We start from the raw sequence: 19,378 nt of genomic DNA, 5'->3' as shown, positions 1-19,378 counted from the left end.
AGTAATTTACCGTTCAGCATACATAGGGACAAATGAGACAACACTGACTAAAATAGGGGATAATTCAAAGATCCAAACTCACAAACGGGAATGGAGATAAGTTACACGCAAAAGAAAAATGAACGACTGTATATATATATATATATATATATATATATATATATATATATATATATATATATATAACTGTCCTTCTCATATTCATAATGGTAACCAGACGCCAAAGATTCAGAGCTGAAGTGTATAACATAAAACAAGAATAACTAGAGGCAAAACCCACGAAAGCCAACCAAAATAAAGAAAACAGGAACACAACGACAATGAAGCAATGGAAACATCGAGCTACCAGAAAGCAAAAGATAAAATGGCTTTAGGAAGACCTCATATTTCAATAATCACCCTAAATGTAAATGGGCTGAACTAATCAATAAAAAGGCACAGAGTTGCAGAATGGATCAAAAAAACAAAACCTAACCATATGCTGCCTCCAGGAGACATATCTCAGCTCCAAAGACAAATATAGACTCAAAGTGAAAGGGTGGAAAATGATATTCCAAGAAAATGGCATTCAGAAAAAAGCAGGAGTAGCAGTACTAATATCAGACAAAATAGACTTCAAAATAAAAAGGGTAAAGAAAGATACTGAGGGACACTTCAGAATGATAAAGGGAATTATTCACCAAGAAAACATAACACATATTAATATCTATACTCCCAATCAGGGAACCCCGAAATATATAAAGCAATTACTAATAGAACTAAAGGGAGAAACAGACCAAAACACTATCATAGTAGGGGACCTAAATACCCCACTGTCAGATATGGACAGTACATCTAAACAGAAAATCAATACGAAAATAAAATTCTTAAATGACACATTAGACCAACTGAACATAATTGACATTTACAGAGCCTTCCATCCCAAAACAGCTACTTTTACATTCTTCTCTTACACACGGAACATTCTCAAGTATTGACCACATATTGGGACACAGAGATAGCCCCAACAAATATAAGAGGGTTGAAATCATACCAACCATATTCTCTGATCATAATGCTTTGAAACTGGAGATCACATGCAAAAAGAAATCAGGAAGAATCACAAATACATGGAGATTAAACGACATGCTACTGAAGAATAACGGGGTCAGAGAAGAAATAAAAAGAGAGATCAAGAGATACATAGAAACAAATGATAACGATAGTACAACAAATCAAAACTTTTGGGACATGACAAAAGCAGACATAAGAGGAAAGTTCATATCATTACAGGCCTATCTCCAAAAACAAGAATGAGCCCAAATAAACAACCTAACACTTCATCTTAAAAAACTAGAAAAGGAAGAACAAATGAAGCCTAAAGTCAGCAGATAGAAAGAAATAATCAAAATTAGAGCAGAAATATGAAATTGAAAACAAACAAAAAAAATAGAAAAAATAAATGCAAGAAAGAGCTGGTTCTTTGAGAAGGTTAATAAAATTGACAAACCCCTGGCTAGACTCACTAAAGAAAAAACAGAAAAGACACAAATAAACAAAATCAGGGATGAAAGAAGGGAATTTATGACTGACATCACAGAAACACAAAGGTTCATACAAGAATACTATTAAAAAGTATATATCACCAAATTTAATAACCTAGAAGAAATGGACCAGTACTTCGAAAAATACAATCTTCCTAGACCAAACCAAGAAGAACTGAAAATCTAAATAGACCGATCAGCAGTATGGAAATTGAAACAATCATTAAAAACCTACCAAAAAGTAAAAGTCCAAGATCAGATAGCTTTAACAGTGAATTCTAACAAACATTCAAAGAAGATTTAATACCTATTCTCCTCAAACTCTTCCAAAAAATCAGAGAGGAAGCAATACTTCCCAACTCGTTTTATGAGGCCAATATTACCCTGATGCCAAAACCTGGTAAAGGTAACTCAAAAAAAGAAAACTACACACCAATACCTCTTATGAACACAGATGCAAAAATCCGAAATAAGATACTAGTGAACCGAATACAGCAACATATTAAAAAGATTATACATCACAATCAAGTGGGCTTCATCTCAGAGGCACAGGGATGGTTCGACATACACAAATCGATTAACGTGATACACCACATAAACAAATTAAAAAATAAGAACCATTTGCTCATATCAATAGATGCAGAAAAAGCCTTTGACAAGATACAGCACCCATTTATGATCAAAACACTTAACAAAATCAGTATAGAAGGAAAGTACTATAACATAATAAAGGCCATTTATGACATACCTTCAGCCAACATTATACTTAATGGAGAAAAACTAAAAACTTTCCCTCTAAGATCAGGAACAAGGCAAGGCTGTCCACTATCGCCATTCTTATTCAGTATAACATTGGAGGTCCTAGCGAGTGCAATCAGACAAGAGGAAGATATAAAAGGCATCCAAATAGGAAACGAAGTCAAACTGTCTATTTGCGGATGACATGATTCTCTATATAGAAAACCCTAAAGACTCCACAAGAACACTACTAGAAACAATAAACAAATACAGTAATGTCTCTGGACACAAAGTCAACATTCAAAAATCCATAGCGTTCCTATACTCTAATAATGAGGTGTCAAAAAGAAGTGGAAAAAATAATTCCTTTTGCAACTGCAACAAAAAGAATAAAATATCTATGAATAAATCTAAGAAAACATGTGTAGGACCTATATAATGAAAAGTATTAGACCCTATTAAAAGAAATCGAATAAGATACAAAGAAATGGAAAGATATTTCGTATTCTTGTATTGGAAGAATCAGCATAGTTAAAATGACCATATTACCTAAAGCAATATACTGATTTAATGCAATCCCTGTCAAAATCCCATCAACATTTTTTAAAGATATAAAACAAAAAAATAAAAAATAAAACAAAAAAGAAATAAAACAAAAAAAAAATCATCAGATTTGTATGGAAGCACAAAAAGACCCCCAATTGCCAAAGCCATCCTGAGAAAAAACAACGAGGCTGGAGGCATCACTCTGCCCAACTTCAGATTATACTACAAAGTGACAGTAATCAAAACAGCATGGTCATAGGACACTCTGCCCAACTTCAGATTATACTACAAAGTGACAGTAATCAAAACGGCATGGTATTGGCAACAAAACAGACATGCAGACCAGTGGAACAGAATCGAGAGCCCATATTTATATGGGCAAATAATTTTCGACAAAAAAGCCAAAAACTTATAGTGGAGAAAGGAAAATTTCTTCAATAAATGATGCTGAGAAAACTGGAAAGCCACCTGCAAAAGAATGAAACTAGATTGTTGTCTATCACCACACACCAAAATTAACTCAAAATGGATTAAGGACCTGAATGTAAGACCTCAAACAATAAAATGCATAGAAGAAAATATCGGAACTAAACTCAAGGACCCTGGACTTAAAGAGGATTTTATGAATTCGACCTCAAAGGCAAGGGAAGTAAAAGCTAAAATAAATGAATGGGACTACATCAAACTAAAAAGCTTCTGCTCAGCTAAAGAAACCATAAACAAGGTAAAGAGACAACCATATGAATGGGAAAATATATTTACAAGCAACACCTCCGTTAAGGGCCTAATATCCAAAATATACAAAGAACTCATATGACTCAAAACAACAAAAAAACAAATGATCCAATCAAAAAATGGGCAGAGGACCTGAATAGACACTTCTCCCTAGAGGACATACAAATGGCCAACAAATATATGAAAAGATACTCAACATCGCTAACTATTAGGGAAATGCAAATCAAAACCACAATGAGATACCATCTCACACCTGTTAGCATAGCTATAATCAACAGGACAAGTAATAAACATTGGAGAGGATGCAGAGAAAAAGTAACCCTCATGCACTGTTGGTGGGACTGCAAATTGGTACAGCCACTGTGGAAAACAGTATGGAGGTTCCTCAAAAAACTAAGAATTGATCTACCATACGATCCAGCAATTCCTCTACTGGATATTTACCCCAAAGACTCGAAAACCCATATCCAAAAAGATATTTGCACACCGATGTTCATAGCAGCATTATTCACAGTGGCCAGGACATAGATGCAACTGATGTGTCCTATGATAGATGACTGGCTAAAGAAGCTGTGGTACATATATACAATGTAATGTTGCTCAGTCATAAGAAGAGATGAAATATTGCCATTTGCGACAACATAGATGGACCTCGAGATAATCATGCTAAGCAAAATAAGCCAGACAGAAAAAGTTGAAAATCACATGATATCACGTATATGGGAGATATAAACCTAAAAGCAACAAATGAACAATACAAACAGAGACTCATGGACATGAACTATAGACTAGTGGTTACCAGAGGGTAGGGAGTGGGGGTTGAGGGAAGTTAGACGGGGTAAAAGGGGTTAAATATGTGGTGACAGAAAGAAACCTAACTATGGGAGGTGAACACACAATGTAAATATATACAAGCTTTATTGTTAAAGTGTACAGCTGAAACTTATTGGATTTCATTAACCAATGTCACCGTAAAAAATAAATAAATTTTTTTAAAGGATAGGCACAAGAGCCAAAATTGGGATTCAGAATCTGAATACATATGCTAGATTTAGTAGTCAGTGCTCCCCCTAATTTCTCCCAGTATTGGTGTATATTTTTCAAGAGCTGATAAGCCCAAGAGAAAAGAGGTCTTCATAGTTTAAGTGTGAGCTCCTGGAGCTTAAAATACAGAGAGAAAAAAAGGGCTAATGGCCATCTGATCCCCAGACCAATTCCAAGGAAACAAGGAGAAATGAAGGCAGAAGATGACTTTTGGGTAGACTTGGTAAGATTTTGGAACGTTAACCTTGATGATATGGGACTATAGATATACAGCATATGGAAGAAGGGATACGCCTCCCCCATACAATGCTGAGCACAGCCTGGCAGCACAGTAAATGTAGTGTCATTTGGCACATTCAGATCGAGTTAGGAGCACCTTAAGTAGGGCATTGGGATATTCATGGAAGTCCCTGTTTTCTTGCAGTTAGAATCTCAAGGATCAGGAGAGGGGTCAGAAAGGTAAAGGAGCAGATGGACAGCCAATACAGAGATGTGTTATCGAGCTGACCAAGGTGGCAGAGGTGTCTAGAAGTTCAATCTGCAAAACTAGACCTTGAGAAACCATAAAAATTATGTCGCAATGTCACCTTGATTTAAAAAATAATTTACTCTCTGGCCGAAGTTCCCCAGTAGGGTGTTAATGCCTATAGTTCTGAATCTCTGTGCATGGACATGGCTCCAGAAGGAGCGCTAAGGCACTGTCAATGAAGGAATGCCAAAGTGGGAACTTTGATACCTACGGAAAAAATAACAAAGGGGATATTCATATTGTACCATATGGACAACCACTGACAACCAAGTAATCTAATTGGATAAACTAATAACCATTTTACAAGAACTATTGTGAAAAGAATTATTCATTCAGATTAATTGATAAAGCTTAAACTATTGTGGCTAAGAGTTTGAAGATCAGCACCCAAATATAAAATCATAGTTATTATCAAAATTAAATTATGTCTTTTTTTTTTCATTGAGGATTACTTCTTCTTAGTTTCAATCCCAAATCCTTAGCAATAACATAAAATTCATTTTCTTACCCAGGTCTTGAAGTCAGCATTAGAAAAGTATATGTAATCACTAACCAAAGCTATCTACAAGTAAAAATTTAATATATTCCTTTTTCATTAGGAAAAGGACACTTTCTAATTAATATACCACTTAAAATGGCCAAAAGGAAATTGCTTTTAAAAATGATGCCCTATACTTCTCATTTTAATTTACCACTTTATTGTATGATTAATGAAATCAAAGGAGGTCCTAAAAATTTATGCCAATGAAAAAGCATCTATGTTTACATGCCTAGGGACCTCTAAATGTTTCACTCCGTTTTATTTCCAGAAGCAACACACTCAGATATTGTGAAGAATTCATTTCCTAATCCAGTGACCATAAATTAGTGACATCAACCTGAATTATCTGGATGGGCCCAATGTAATTACAAGGGTTCTTAAATGTGGAAAAGGGAAACAGAACTGGAAATAAAGATGAAGTGAGAATGACTCAACCGGGCATGGCTGACTTTTAAGATGGAAGACAGAGGACATGAACCAAGGAATGCCTGGTTTCTGAAAGCTAGGAAAGTCAAGGAAACAAATGTTCCCCTACACACTTCAGAAAGAAGACTCGGGGAAAAATAATAATAATAAGATGACCTCTGTAATATCCTTTACACCATAAATGTCCTTCAACAAATCACTCATCACAAACTCCATACTTGGACATATAGTGAAAGGCAGGACACTGAGAGTGATTCTAAATTCTTCTTTCTCTCCTACAAGACCAGTCATTTCGACTCCAGCATCTCCCTCTGATCTGTCCTCTACGCCACCTTTCCACAGCCATCACCCTTCTCCAAGCTCCAGTCTTCTCAGAAAATACTGTACTACATGGCCCCTGCAGATCCATACTTGCTCCGTCCCGCCTACAATCCATGGAGAAAGAGTATTGTTTGAACTGAAATCTTATTTAATAGATGGCATGTAAATTAATTCACCTATTTCCAACTACCCCCACTCTATTTTTATCCTGTAAATCACACATGCTTTGGGGTCAGTGCTAATTTTGTTATCATGTTTCCAACAGGAAACATCCTTGGAATGATTCTCAGAGGATCCCATGTTGGAAATAATGAATGCAATGAGATTTGTAATGAAATTCTCTGTATGAAAGAATGCTATTCTCCATGTAATTCATAAGGTTTGAACAATAAGAAATCAAGTTTAGAATATAAATCCATCCCACATCAGAATACACTTGTGTCATTGTATTTTTTATTTCATTTTATTTCATTTCATTTCATTTCATTTCATTTGGTAAGCTATTAACTGAACAGATAAGTCCTTGATTTGAGGAATGACATAGAGCCCATTATCTAATCTGGGTTTCTACAAAATCTGTCATTATCAAAAGGGATACATCTAAAAGTAAAAACTTTTATAAGTTCAAAATACAACGTAAGACTTTCTAATTAAAAAAATATTTCTAATTAATATACCATACAAAATGAACAAAAAGAATTTGTTTTAAAGGGACACATTAGATAATGTCATTTTTTCTGCTGAAAATCCTTAAATCACTTATCCAGCACATTCCATTATGAACTTTGATTTGCTCACTGGAAGATGAGTCCATGGTGCTAACTTCCTTACAGACCAATGTAAGCACTGAATTACTTCTTCCCTGCAAAGTACCTAGACCAATATCCCCGACACTTGCAGTGTTTTGATGACTGTGGTGATCCTTCTTCTCATTTCCCACCAGATGCTTTTCTTGTTCGGACCTCTTCCCATGGCACACCTAAATAGTGTAAAAACAGCAGTGAGTGGATGCTTCTCACAGAAATCGGGACTACTCAAAAGCTCCACATACGAATTCTCACCGAGCAAGGGGCCCGACCAGCCAAGTTCTTCAGTAGAAGCAGACAGTGTGAAGAAAGCTCTTTCCTGTTTTCTTCTCCACTGCCAGGAGCAGCTTGTCCAGGTCGCCTTCCAAGTCTTCCACGTCCTGCAGACCCTGGCAGAGCTCACAGATGATGACAGCTCCAAGGGCGGCGCCCCTCAGGGTGTCTTTCACGTCCACGTTGACCACGTGCACGGGCTGCAAGGTCTCTTGTTCTCTGGCATACAGATCTGCCACCACTCTGTCATAGACGCTCTCCTCGCACGTAAAGATGACATCGAAGCGATCGCTGCACTCTTGAAATTTCTGGCCGAGGCTTGATTCTCTCGTTTCTTCCCAAGATGTGCAAGAGTCCATTCCTGCTATAGTAGTCTCTGTCTTTCCTGAGAAGGTCGTTGTACATCTGTTTATATGTCGTCGAGAAATCATAAACCACGGGAAGAGTGGGTGTCGGGCCTGGGAGCTTCACGCAAGATCCAGCTCCGAAAGACCGGACACTGAACCCTTTCTTCCTGAGGATGCTGTGGGCTTCCATGCTCCTGTTCATGTTACTCATACACACCACAGCCAGCCTGAGCGGGAATGAGGGCATGATGACGGCCACCCGGAATTTAGTAACACAACTTGGCGTCAGTGGCTGCCGGGACTCTGAAGCCAAAGGGATGACCACCCAGCTACAGCAGTTCCAACCAGCTAAGTGTCAAAGAACAAGATCTGGGCTTATATTGACACCTTCCCCGAGTGAGAGGAGACTTCCAGGACTTCTGGATTGATTGGATTATGATAATGAACCCTCACCAGAGAACCTAATCTAATCATGAGAACTAAGTGATGAAGACAACTGAAAAAAATAATAATAATCCAAACTCAACAGAGCTGGTGCCACCCGGTGAGGAGGGTTTTGAATTTAAGTTAGCTCTATGGTTTCTCTGAGTAATGAAGCTGCGAAGCTACTGACAGTGCCTAACCTTCTGTGTAACTGGCACACCCTGCGCATCCTGAAAACATTTCAGGACATCTAGGCACACACCTTCAGATGCTTCCCTGAGGGCTAAGGTGATCCACGACAAGTGCATGGTCAAGACCAAGGGCTATTGCTCCTTAGCTTTGAGGATCTGGCGACTATATACATACCGTGCGTCAGAAAAACGGGAACTATGTGGGCTCGCGCCCCATCCAGTTGCGCAAGAGTATGTGGAAGGGTCGGAACCCGGATGTGGTGCGCTAGAAGCAGAAGAATTTGGGCCTGAGATGGGGTCTGTGGCCTGGCACCCGCTCCCACCGGTCCGGGGGCTGGCTCCTCCACACGGTTCTCTTTGGAAAACCCTCAACTATCCACCCATCCACTCGTCCTCTTCAAAACCAATTTCAATGAATTTTGTTCATTTCCAAATAAAAAAGAAAACATAAATAAACAGCTCAATATTTATTGACAGAAATTCGTAGAATATGGTTAAAGCCCAGTACTTGAGATCTGTCTCCTCACAGAAGTTTACATTATAGTGACTATGAAGTTAAACCTCTTACTCTATGAATATGAGAATTGTTACTGCTGGTTTGCTTCAAATTAGGGGCATGAGAGTGCTTCAACAGAACATTATTAAGCTCTATCACATGATATTAGGTCAACTTGCCTCATTAAAGTATCTCAATTGAAAATAGAAGCACTAATAAGAAATGATTGGATCATTCAATATCCTAAGAAATTCATTTAAGGGAATATGGGCAAATATTTCCTAGAGATTCTGGTTTCAATACTTTTGCAAATATACCAAGAAGTGGGGCTCACTGCATCCTATGGTACTTCTGTTATGAATTTTATGAGGATTATTAATTCCAGTATTAATCAAAATATGTAAATTGAAAATCAATAAAAATTATTTTTGAAAATGTTCTAAAAACTGTTTTATATTTAAAGAAAAATTGCATAGTACACAGTGCCACCAACCTTGTTTCCCCTATTGTTAACATTACACCTTAGTCTGAAACATTGCTGTAATTAATCAACCAATATTGATGCATGATATTAACTATCATTCCTGCTGTATTCAGATCCCTTAGATATTTTACCAGATGTCCTTCTATTCCAGGACCCCATTCAGGAAACCACATTGCATTTAGTAGTCCTTTCTCTGTAGGATGCTCTTGGCTATGACCATTTCTCAGAATTTCCTTGTTGTTGAGGTTCTTGACAGTTTTGATCAGTATTGGTCAAATATGTTGTGGGATGTCCCTGAATTGGGATTTGTCCGATGTTCTTTTCATTATTATATGAGGTTATGAGAATTGGAGAGGAACACCACAGAGGTAAGTTGTCTCATTTTTTTACCTTTTCCTTATATTAGTTTCAGATATACAACATAATGATTCTATATTTGTGCATATTTTAAAATGATAACTGCAATAAGCCTAGTCAACTTCCAACACCACTTATAGTTATAAATTTTTCTTGTGATGAGGAGTTTTAAGATTTACTCTCTTCACAACTTTCAAATATGCAACGTGGTATTATTAACAATAGTCCCCTTGCTGTAATTATACCACATGACTTATTTATTTCATAACTAGATGTTTGTACCTTTTGACACCTTTCACCCATGTCATCCACCCCTCCACCTGTGGCAACCACCAATCAGTTCTCTATATCCATGAGCTCTTTCTTTGGTGTTTTTCTTTCTTTTTTGAGATTCCACATATATGTCTGTCTCACTTATTTTACTTAGCATAATGTTCTCAAAGTCCACCTATGTTGTCAAAAATGACAAGATTTAATTCTTTTTATGGATTAATAATATTAATAAATATGATATTATACATAATTAATTTTAATATATAATGTATAATTTATTTATAATTTGTAATTTGTGTGTATGAATTATATATATACTTTTATCCATTTATCCATAGCTTATTTCCATAGCTTGGCTATTGTAAATAATGCTGCAATGAACACAGGGTACATACGTCTATTCAAATTAGAGTTTTCATCCTTTTCAGACCCAGAAGTGGAATTACAGGATCCTGTGGCAGTTTTATTTTTAATTTTCTTAAAAACCTCCATACTGTTTTCCACAGTGGCTCTGCCAATTCCTACCTACAATGCACAAGGGTTCCCTTTTTTCCACATCCTCACCACTAGTTATTTCTTGGGTTTTTTATAATACCCATTCTAACAGGGGTGAGGTGATATCTTATTGTGGTTTTGATTGACATTTCCCTAATGATTAGTGGTGTCTAGCACTTTTTCATGTACCTGTTGATAGTCTGTATATCTTCTTTAGAAGAATGTTTATTCACATCCTCTGCCCGTTTTTAATGGGATTGTTTGCAGTGAAGGAGGTTGCTATTGAGTTGTATGAGTTTTTCATATATTTTGAATATTAACCCCTTATCGGATACATGATTTGCAAATATTTTCTTCTATTCAGTAAGTTGCCTTTTCTCTTTTTTTGTGTGTTTTGTTTTTTTTTGTTTTTGATTATTTCCTTTGCTGTGCAGAAGCTTTTTAGTTTGATGTAGTCCCGCTTGTTTATTTTTGCTTTTCCTACCTTTGCTTTTGGAGTCAGAGTCAAAAAATCGTTGCCAGAACCTATATCAAGGATCTTACCACATAAGTTTTATGGTTTCAGGTCTTAACGTTCAAGTCTTTAATCCATTCTGAGTTGATATTTGTGTATGTTGTAAGATAGTGGTCTACTTTGAATCTTTTCCATGTGGCTGGCTGTAGTTTTCCCAACACCACTTATTGAACAGATTGTGCGTTCCCTGTTGCATATTCTTTGCTCTTTGTTGTTAATTAATTGACCATACATTCATGGATTTTCTATTCTGTTCCATTGGTCTGTGTGTCTGTTTTTATGCTAGGACCATATTGTTTTGATTACTATAGCTTTGTAATATAGTTGGAAATCAGGGAGACTAATGCCTTGAACTATGCATTATTCTTCTTTCTCAAGACTGCTTTGGCTTCGGGGTCTTTCGTGGTTTCATACAAATTTCAGGATTATTTTTTCTATTTTTGTGGGAAAAGCCATTGGAATTTAATAGGAATTGCATTGAATCTGTAGATACTTTTGGAAAGTATGGACATTTGAGCAATATTAATTTTTTCAATCCATGAGCATGTTATATCTTTCCATTTATTTGTGTATTCCTCAATTTCTTTCATCAGTGTCTTAAGGTTTAGTATACAGGTCTTTGTCCTGCTTCGTTAAAAGTATAGGTATTTTATTTCTCGATGCAATCGTAAATGAAATTGTTTACATAATATCTCTTTCTCATAGTTCATGATTACTTTATAGAAACAGAAGATTTCTGTATAATAATTTGGTAGCCTGCAATTTTGCTGAATTCATTGATCAGTTCAAACAGGGTCTTTTGGAGGAATTCTTAGAGCTTTCTGTATACAATATTATGTTGTTGGATTGCATTCACTTTTTGGAAAACACAAAATATTCCAGATATTGTAAGCAGTGTACTTTAAGAACTTTTTGCACACAAAAATCATATATTCCTTGTAGCCAAGACCAGTTACATGAAATGCAGTAAAATTTTTCAAGAATCTTTCCTATAGTATACCACAAACATATAAAATATAGGAAATGTGTAATAATGCTTTTAACAATTTTATTTATACTTTCCAGTTACCTGGATGTAAATATTTAACAAGAAATGACTAGTTTACTAAAATATAGTGTACCACATGAGAGTATATTATACAGTTCTTTAACTTAATATTTGTGTAATGTTCTCAATGCCAAAAAAAATGCTTGTTATATAACATTGTTTTTCAAAAATAAGGCATAAAATACCCATACAGCTCATATTATCTGAAAATATGCTTAAATGACAAATTCATTTTGTAATTACAAAATATTTTGTTAATGGGTATGATTAAGTAGTCACTAAAATGCTTTTGGTTATTTTGTATTTCTGTTGAGAAAAAAACAGATATTTTTGAAATAATGACCATAATCAAGTGCTAAATTAAGCAGAAGCAAAATTTTACGTTAAAATAATGTAATTCTTGTTCAATTTGGAAACAATTCTGAGAACACAAAGGAAATAAAACAGTATGCCTAACTAAATTACATATGGCATAATCTTGTAGAAATACATAGAGAGGTGATCAAATGCCTCCAGAGGTGTATAGTTTGGGCATGGGATTAGGTCAACATTACTTTGCTAAGTGAGAAAGCTGTATTTTAAAAGAGTAGGTATAATATAGTTCAATTAAAATTTTTTATTACTTGTACACATATACACAGTAGAAAATAAATATCGGTGTTCTGTAAAATGATATTAAGAATGAATATTTCTATGTTGAAAAAATGGTGATTTATACAGATTTTGTTTCTAATATACTGTCTAAGATAGGATGTGTGAGGAGTTTCAAAAATCAGAAAATTCTTGACTGTATCACATGTTGCTGATGTGTCATGTAGAATGTAAACTCAGTATTGACAGTTGGATTCAGCAGTATGGAAATTACTGTGACATTCAGTTCAATAGCATAGGAAAAAAGTCTGACTAGAGTTAGATCAAGAAAACTAGGGAAAAGGTATTAAATCCTGAATGTATAGACAACTCTTTTGAGGTGTTTTACCGTACTGAGGAGAAAGAAGAAGAAAACCAGGAAGAGGAAGAAGTAGAAGAAAGGGAGAGGCAGAGGAAAGACTATAGGAGGATGTGGATGCCAGAGGCCATTGCCTGCTTTCCTCCCTCTCTCCCTCCTTCCTTTAGGTGGACAAGTAACAAAATGTGTACAGATCAAGCTGAGCCTATGAAGAATAAAATTATGTGATCGAGAGGACAGAGGGAATAATATGTAGAACAACATCCCAATGTAGAGGAGAGGTATGGGAACTGTTTCACCACAGCAAAGACTCAAACAAACCAGGAAAGAATAGTCCAGCAATTGCCCATGTTCATCTCTTTCCAAATACCTATCTAGGGTTCAAGAATAGGGTGGTTTATTTTTCAGACTCTGGGTGAGAAAGCCTACTGGGAAACAACAACAACAAAAAATCGATCTTTTATTATTGATCAGAGACATTGAAAAGCATGTCTTTAGCTCCCCTGTGGACTTGCTCCAAAACATATTCTCAGTAAAATATTTGTCTGGTCTCAGCTGTCCCTCACCTACGAGAGCTTCTAAATCTCGCCTCATATATTGGCAGAAATGTTGAGAAAACAGTAGTTTGTTTCTCATTCCTGAAGTCATATCTCTTTTGGAAATAACACATGAGTCACCTGTTCCCTGATCTGTTTGGTCTTGATCCCATAAATGATGGGATTCAGCATAGGAGGAGCCACAATGCAGACATTGGCCAGCAGGATGTGGACATGGGGTGAGATGTGGCGTCCAAACCGCTGAGTGAGGGTCGTAAAGATCCCAGGGACATAAAAGAGAATGAAGACACAGACATGGGAACCACATGTGTTGAGAGCTTTGTGGCGAGCATCTTGGGAAGGGATGCGGAAGACGGCACGAAGAATAAGCATATATGAAACAATAATTAAGAAAACATCTAAAGAAATTGTTGATATTAGGACAAAAAGTCCATACCAGATGTTTACTCGTATGTCATTACAGGAATATTTAGCCAACCCAATGTGTTCACAAGCAGTGTGTGGTAGAATGTTACTTTTACAAAACGTCAGTCTTTTCAGAAGAAATGTCATGGGGAATACTGTACCAAAACTTCTCAGTAAGATGGTCACACCAATTTTCCCAATCAGCATGTGTGTAAGAATAGTGGTGTATCTCAGTGGGTAGCATATGGCAATGTAGCGGTCAAACGCCATCGCCAGCAGGATCCCTGACTCAGACATGAACGTGGAAGTGACGAAGAATACCTGAGTGATGCAGCGATCCAGGGAGATCTCCCCAGCATGGAACCAGAAGATAGCCAAGGCCTGAGGTACTGTGCACGTAGAGAGGACAACGTCTGTTCCGGCCAGCATGCAGAGGAAGAGGTACATGGGTTCATGGAGGCTGCTTCTTGTGAGGATAATAAAGATGAGCAGGCTGTTCCCAAGCAGGGCCATGACGTAGGAAATGAAGAAGGGGATGGAAATCCACATGTGCTTTTCCTCTAATCCGGGGATGCCCAGCAAGTAGAAGACTGTGTGGCTAACACCAGTACGGTTTGAGGTAGTCATGTATGGGGAGACCACAAGAGACATCACCTCTTATTCACAGAGACAGAGGAAACTGCTGATTTTCCTGGAATAGCTTTTGTGAAGGCACCAGCAGCTTTTGTCATATTCCACATTTCCATCTTCTTTGAACATACAAATAATAAGAAACATAAAAGGTCTAGTGTCAGTGTTAATTCAAAGACATGCATAATTCTGGCTAATCAAATAAAACACAGTATTGTATGTATATCTCCTACAAAAAGAGAATTGTGTCTATACAAAATAATCTTTCTATGTATCTGGGAAGACTATAACAAGTGTATCTTGCTCTTGAAGAACTGGAATTTGGCCTTGCGGTAGATACTTTATCGTAAGGAGAGGAACAGAAAAAGAGAGAAGCCACTAAAGAAAACGTGAGTATTCAAATCAAAGTATAGCATGTTCATGAAACACTGTTCAGTTCCATGTGGCTGCACATAGAGAATATGGATAAAGCAGGGTAGATGGTTGTTCATTAGGTCTAAGTGATGGAAATGTGATTTGAAATCTCTCGGGTTTCACCACATACAATCACTCACTTCGGAAGAGAGTCAAGAGACCTTTAAGTGGTAATTTGGCTGGGCATGCATGCCCGAGGTGAAGCACTCACTGCTTATGCTCACCCCTTAAGGAACCGAGTTTAGAAATTGGAAGTAAGGCATTATTTCTGGGAGGAGATGTGCATGATATTTGGAAGCTTTTTGCACTTGGAAATTTTATCATTTATTTCAGTGTGTACATTCATTCATTTATTCATTCACTCAGTCATTCAAGAAGCAGTAACTATTTTTCAGGCCCCATGTAACAAACCAGGGATCTAAAAAGGGATCTAAAAAAATGGGGTCTAACCAATGGAGTGTATACCTAAAACTAATAATGGAAAAAAAAAAGGGAATTTGACAGCATATGGATGCTTGTGAGAAAGTTCTCTCGGCGAGGGCCGCCGACATCCTGCAGGAAAACTATTGGGATAGCACCAGAAGACTGCAAGGGCTCGTGCATGCCCCCACAGACTCGATTGAGAATTGAAAGGAGAAAAATGGCAAGAAAGAAGAGGCCACAGAGGACACGTATCAGCAAATGAAGAGCTGGAGAGGGAGAAAAGATTGTGGAAGCTGGTAATGACCAGGTGTTTTGGGAAAGGGAGCAACAGAGGAAATTTTATTAATTAAAGCCAGAAAAGAAGCCAAGGAGCTCAAAGTCTGAGGATCTGCCATTTTGATTGATCTCCTGACCAAGCTAGAGTGACTTTGGTCTCACACAAGTTCTTCTAATCGTTCCTCCTCCGTGGTTCTGTTCTCATACCTGCCCAAGACGTCCAGGTCCACTTCTCAAGCCCTGCTTTGCAGAGCCCAGCACAGATCCCTGTCATTCTTAGGGCTCTTCTCATATTTGCCAAGAGGGGTCTGCCATCAAGTCAATATCTTTTCAGTTTTCTCGTGCTTAGTCTAATTATTAGACACTAGTCATATATCAGATTATTTCTCTTTATTTACCAAACTTCATTAACCTCAGCTACCCATAAACTCTGAACTTCCCTTTCCACACCTCACCCTCCACTTCTGCTTTAACCAACAATACTAGTGCCTCTTATCTTTGACATTCTTCAGATACATGTATCAATAGCCTCCAAGAGTCCTGACACCTCTGGCCTGTTGGGGACATAACACCAGCCCCGTACTTACCTTGATCCTGGAACCACCCCACCCACAGATGTCTAGTTCACTCACCAGCTTTTGCTGAGTCTTCAGGAACAGACATGAGGTTCGAAATGAAATTTAGTTTGTTGGGGGCCAGGCAGTTGGGCTATTTATTCTCTTGCGTTAGAGCCCTTGAGAGATGCACCTACATTAGGGCCCCAAGGACACAGTTGTCTTCACCAACCTCCCCCTTTTCCCAGATGACTTTATCCCAGGTCTACGTCCTGCTCCCCTAGGACTTCTCCTGATTATTTTATCTCTTGCTTCTCCTCAGATGCTCTGAAATCCATCTGACACCAAGTGTTCACATGTATGATGTTTCACTAAAAGAAAAAAAAAAATCTCTCCCAGCTAAACCATCTTTGCTAAAAGCCTGTCTTAATACTTACACTGGCATTAAATATTGAATTACATTAATTAATATTAAAGTTATTTTCAATCTGCAATATCAATGCATGCAATTAATATGTAAAGATAATTTTCAAATTTTTGTTCTTCATGTAAACGGTGATGTTGCAGTTATAGTCATCTCCAGAGTGGTCGAGGGATTCTTCGTCTTTTGGAGTTATAAATAATTGAGTTTCAATTCATTCCTCAGGGTACATACATGTCTGTGCACAATTTGTAGTATACATGTTATTCTTGACATTTGTGACACATTTTTATTTTAATTGCTTGCCTAGTGTATCATTCTGTTTAGTACTTAGTAACCAAAAGTTCCCATTTGTGGTCATTGGGGAAAAAAATTTGTTTTCTTTATATTCTTTTATGAGGAAATTTATATAGATTTTATTCAATCTGAATTTATGGTGTGAATTTTTTTTAATCTGGAAATAACAATATTTTAATTATAAAAGTAGTCTCATACAGTATTTTTTAAAAACCAGATAATAAAGACAAGAGGAAGAAATTAATCCCACCTTCAGAAAAATAAAATGCATGTTTTGATACAATATTTTCAAAATGACCCACAAATCTTCACAAATGCATTGCACTCCTATAAATTAAGCCACCCTCTTTCTTCTCCGTACCAATAAATATACATTAACAGCTATAATTGTCATGAGACCTATGGATGCTTGATGAAACGTTCGCTGAAGCTAATATGTGAAAAATATCTACATATAAACACTGGTAAAACAGATCTGAGCATTTTCTACAACATGTAAATGAGTCTTTTTTAGACTCAGAGTGGCACCAAATATCATATAATACTAATCCACTGGTATAAAACTTCAGTGATATGAAATGAGTAAGTTGTAGACATCTGCTGTACCCACTGTGCCTCTAAATAACAATAATAAATGCTGTATTATGTACTTAAAAATCATATAAGAGGGAAGATATCAGGTTAAGTGACTTACCACAATAAAATAAACTTTTAAAAAAATCATAAAACTTTTCCAAGCCAATAACAAGATGGCAGAAGGTGGTGAAATAGAGTGGAGATTGGAGAAGCCTCATGGTCAGAATAGGGATTTTAAAGCGTCAGGTTAGAGACCACCAATCTGAAGACTAGAATGGACGAGGTATGTTTCATGGAAAACCACAAGCATCGGTGCCAATTGTCAGAAGCCACTCTGAACTCCACCATCAAGCAGATGTCTATATAATTAATGAATTCCTTGGCTAGAGTTAGAATTGGCCTTGAAAAGAAAGGAGCAGGGGAGGTATCTTGAACTGACTGAGAAAATCTTATATTGACAAGGTTACCTTATTCAAAAATGACTGGTTTAAGCTTTCAACATTAGGTAAGAAAAGACCTAAATAAAAACATTATAGTTAATATGAATTATGTTTAGCCTAGTGTCTAAGCATGCAATTTCGAGGTCAACTGCCCAAGTTCACATCCAGCCTCCACATAACTAGCTGTAAAGGTACATTATGTAATCCGTCTATGCTTCAGTTTCCCAGACTGGAAACTGGGATAATAGAACCAGCTCCAGAGGATTGTTGTTAAGATTAAAAATTAATACATACAGCATGGTCAATCATATTAATTGCTTGATAAATATGAGGTGTGTGTGTGTGTGTGTGTGTGTGCGCGCGCGCATGTGTATATATATATATATATATATATATATATATATATATATATATATATATATATATATATATATAATGTTCTGGGATATAAAAACATACTTTTTTACTCCAAGATTTTGTTGTCTGAAAATATCATATGTGTTAGAGATGAGAATCTAGTCCACCATTTTAAAAAAACATCCTGCAGTGCATCCTGCACCATAAACATTTTTGGACCATAATTTTATCATGTTTCTACAATAAAAGTATCTGCAAAGATGAAGTACATTCACCAAGAAGGCCTGCCCTTTACCCTGTTATCAATGCATTGATCTGGGCACAGGTAGAAAGACTCTAGCTTGCAAGGGGATGCCAAGCTGCTTAGCCCCCAACAAGTGGTAGAAACTGGAGAATATGATCCTCTGATTTGAGGCTTGCAAGAAAACCCAACTGCCTGCGGTAGACATTTAGTGGAAGCTAAGACAGGCTTGGGGGTTATGGGGATACTTGTGGTTGGCAACTGGTCCTTCAAGAACATAAATTTGGTCACACCCATATCACTGGAGCCAAATGGCTGCAATGCAATTTCCATGAGGGCAGGGATTAGACTACACTATTCACTGCTGCATCTCCAGTGCAGAGAACAGTGCCTAACACATGATGAGAGCTCAAACATTTGCTGAATGAAAGTATGCAGCTTGTGGATTTGAGGATCAATCCATTGGAGGGAAGGAACAGGTTGTGATGAGTATTAAGTACCTCTGAGAAGAATTTTTGGAATTTATCCTAAAGGCAAGGAGCAGGAATGGAGGATTTTAAAGCAATGCATAATATGATCACATATTTATTTCAAAACATTATTTTGACAGCCATGTGAAAAAAGTATATTGAAGGAGGGGAGAAGGGACATAGACAAGAAATAAGAAAGTCACTGATATGAGGTCATTTCATACATTGCATTTATCACTTCTTGTTTTAAAAAATGAT

The 19,378-nt window shown here is 36.9% G+C and overlaps 1 protein-coding gene and 1 pseudogene across 1 annotated transcript; both read right to left on the bottom strand.

The window, feature by feature from the left end:
• Positions 1-7,493: 7,493 nt before the first annotated feature.
• Positions 7,494-8,076, bottom strand: LOC105311601 (annotated as a pseudogene).
• A 5,627-nt stretch (positions 8,077-13,703) lies between these two features.
• On the bottom strand, positions 13,704-14,769 carry LOC105311602 (olfactory receptor 52B4-like). The gene has a single exon (XM_011387571.2). The coding sequence runs from the start codon at positions 14,670-14,672 to the stop codon at positions 13,704-13,706; it is 969 nt and encodes a 322-aa protein (XP_011385873.2). The 5' UTR covers positions 14,673-14,769.
• Positions 14,770-19,378: the final 4,609 nt, after the last annotated feature.

Source organism: Pteropus vampyrus, unplaced genomic scaffold (genome assembly GCF_000151845.1).
Source record: "Pteropus vampyrus isolate Shadow unplaced genomic scaffold, Pvam_2.0 Scaffold1000005211, whole genome shotgun sequence".
NCBI classification, from domain to species: Eukaryota; Metazoa; Chordata; class Mammalia; order Chiroptera; family Pteropodidae; genus Pteropus; species Pteropus vampyrus.
This window is presented reverse-complemented; position numbering and strand designations above follow the sequence as displayed.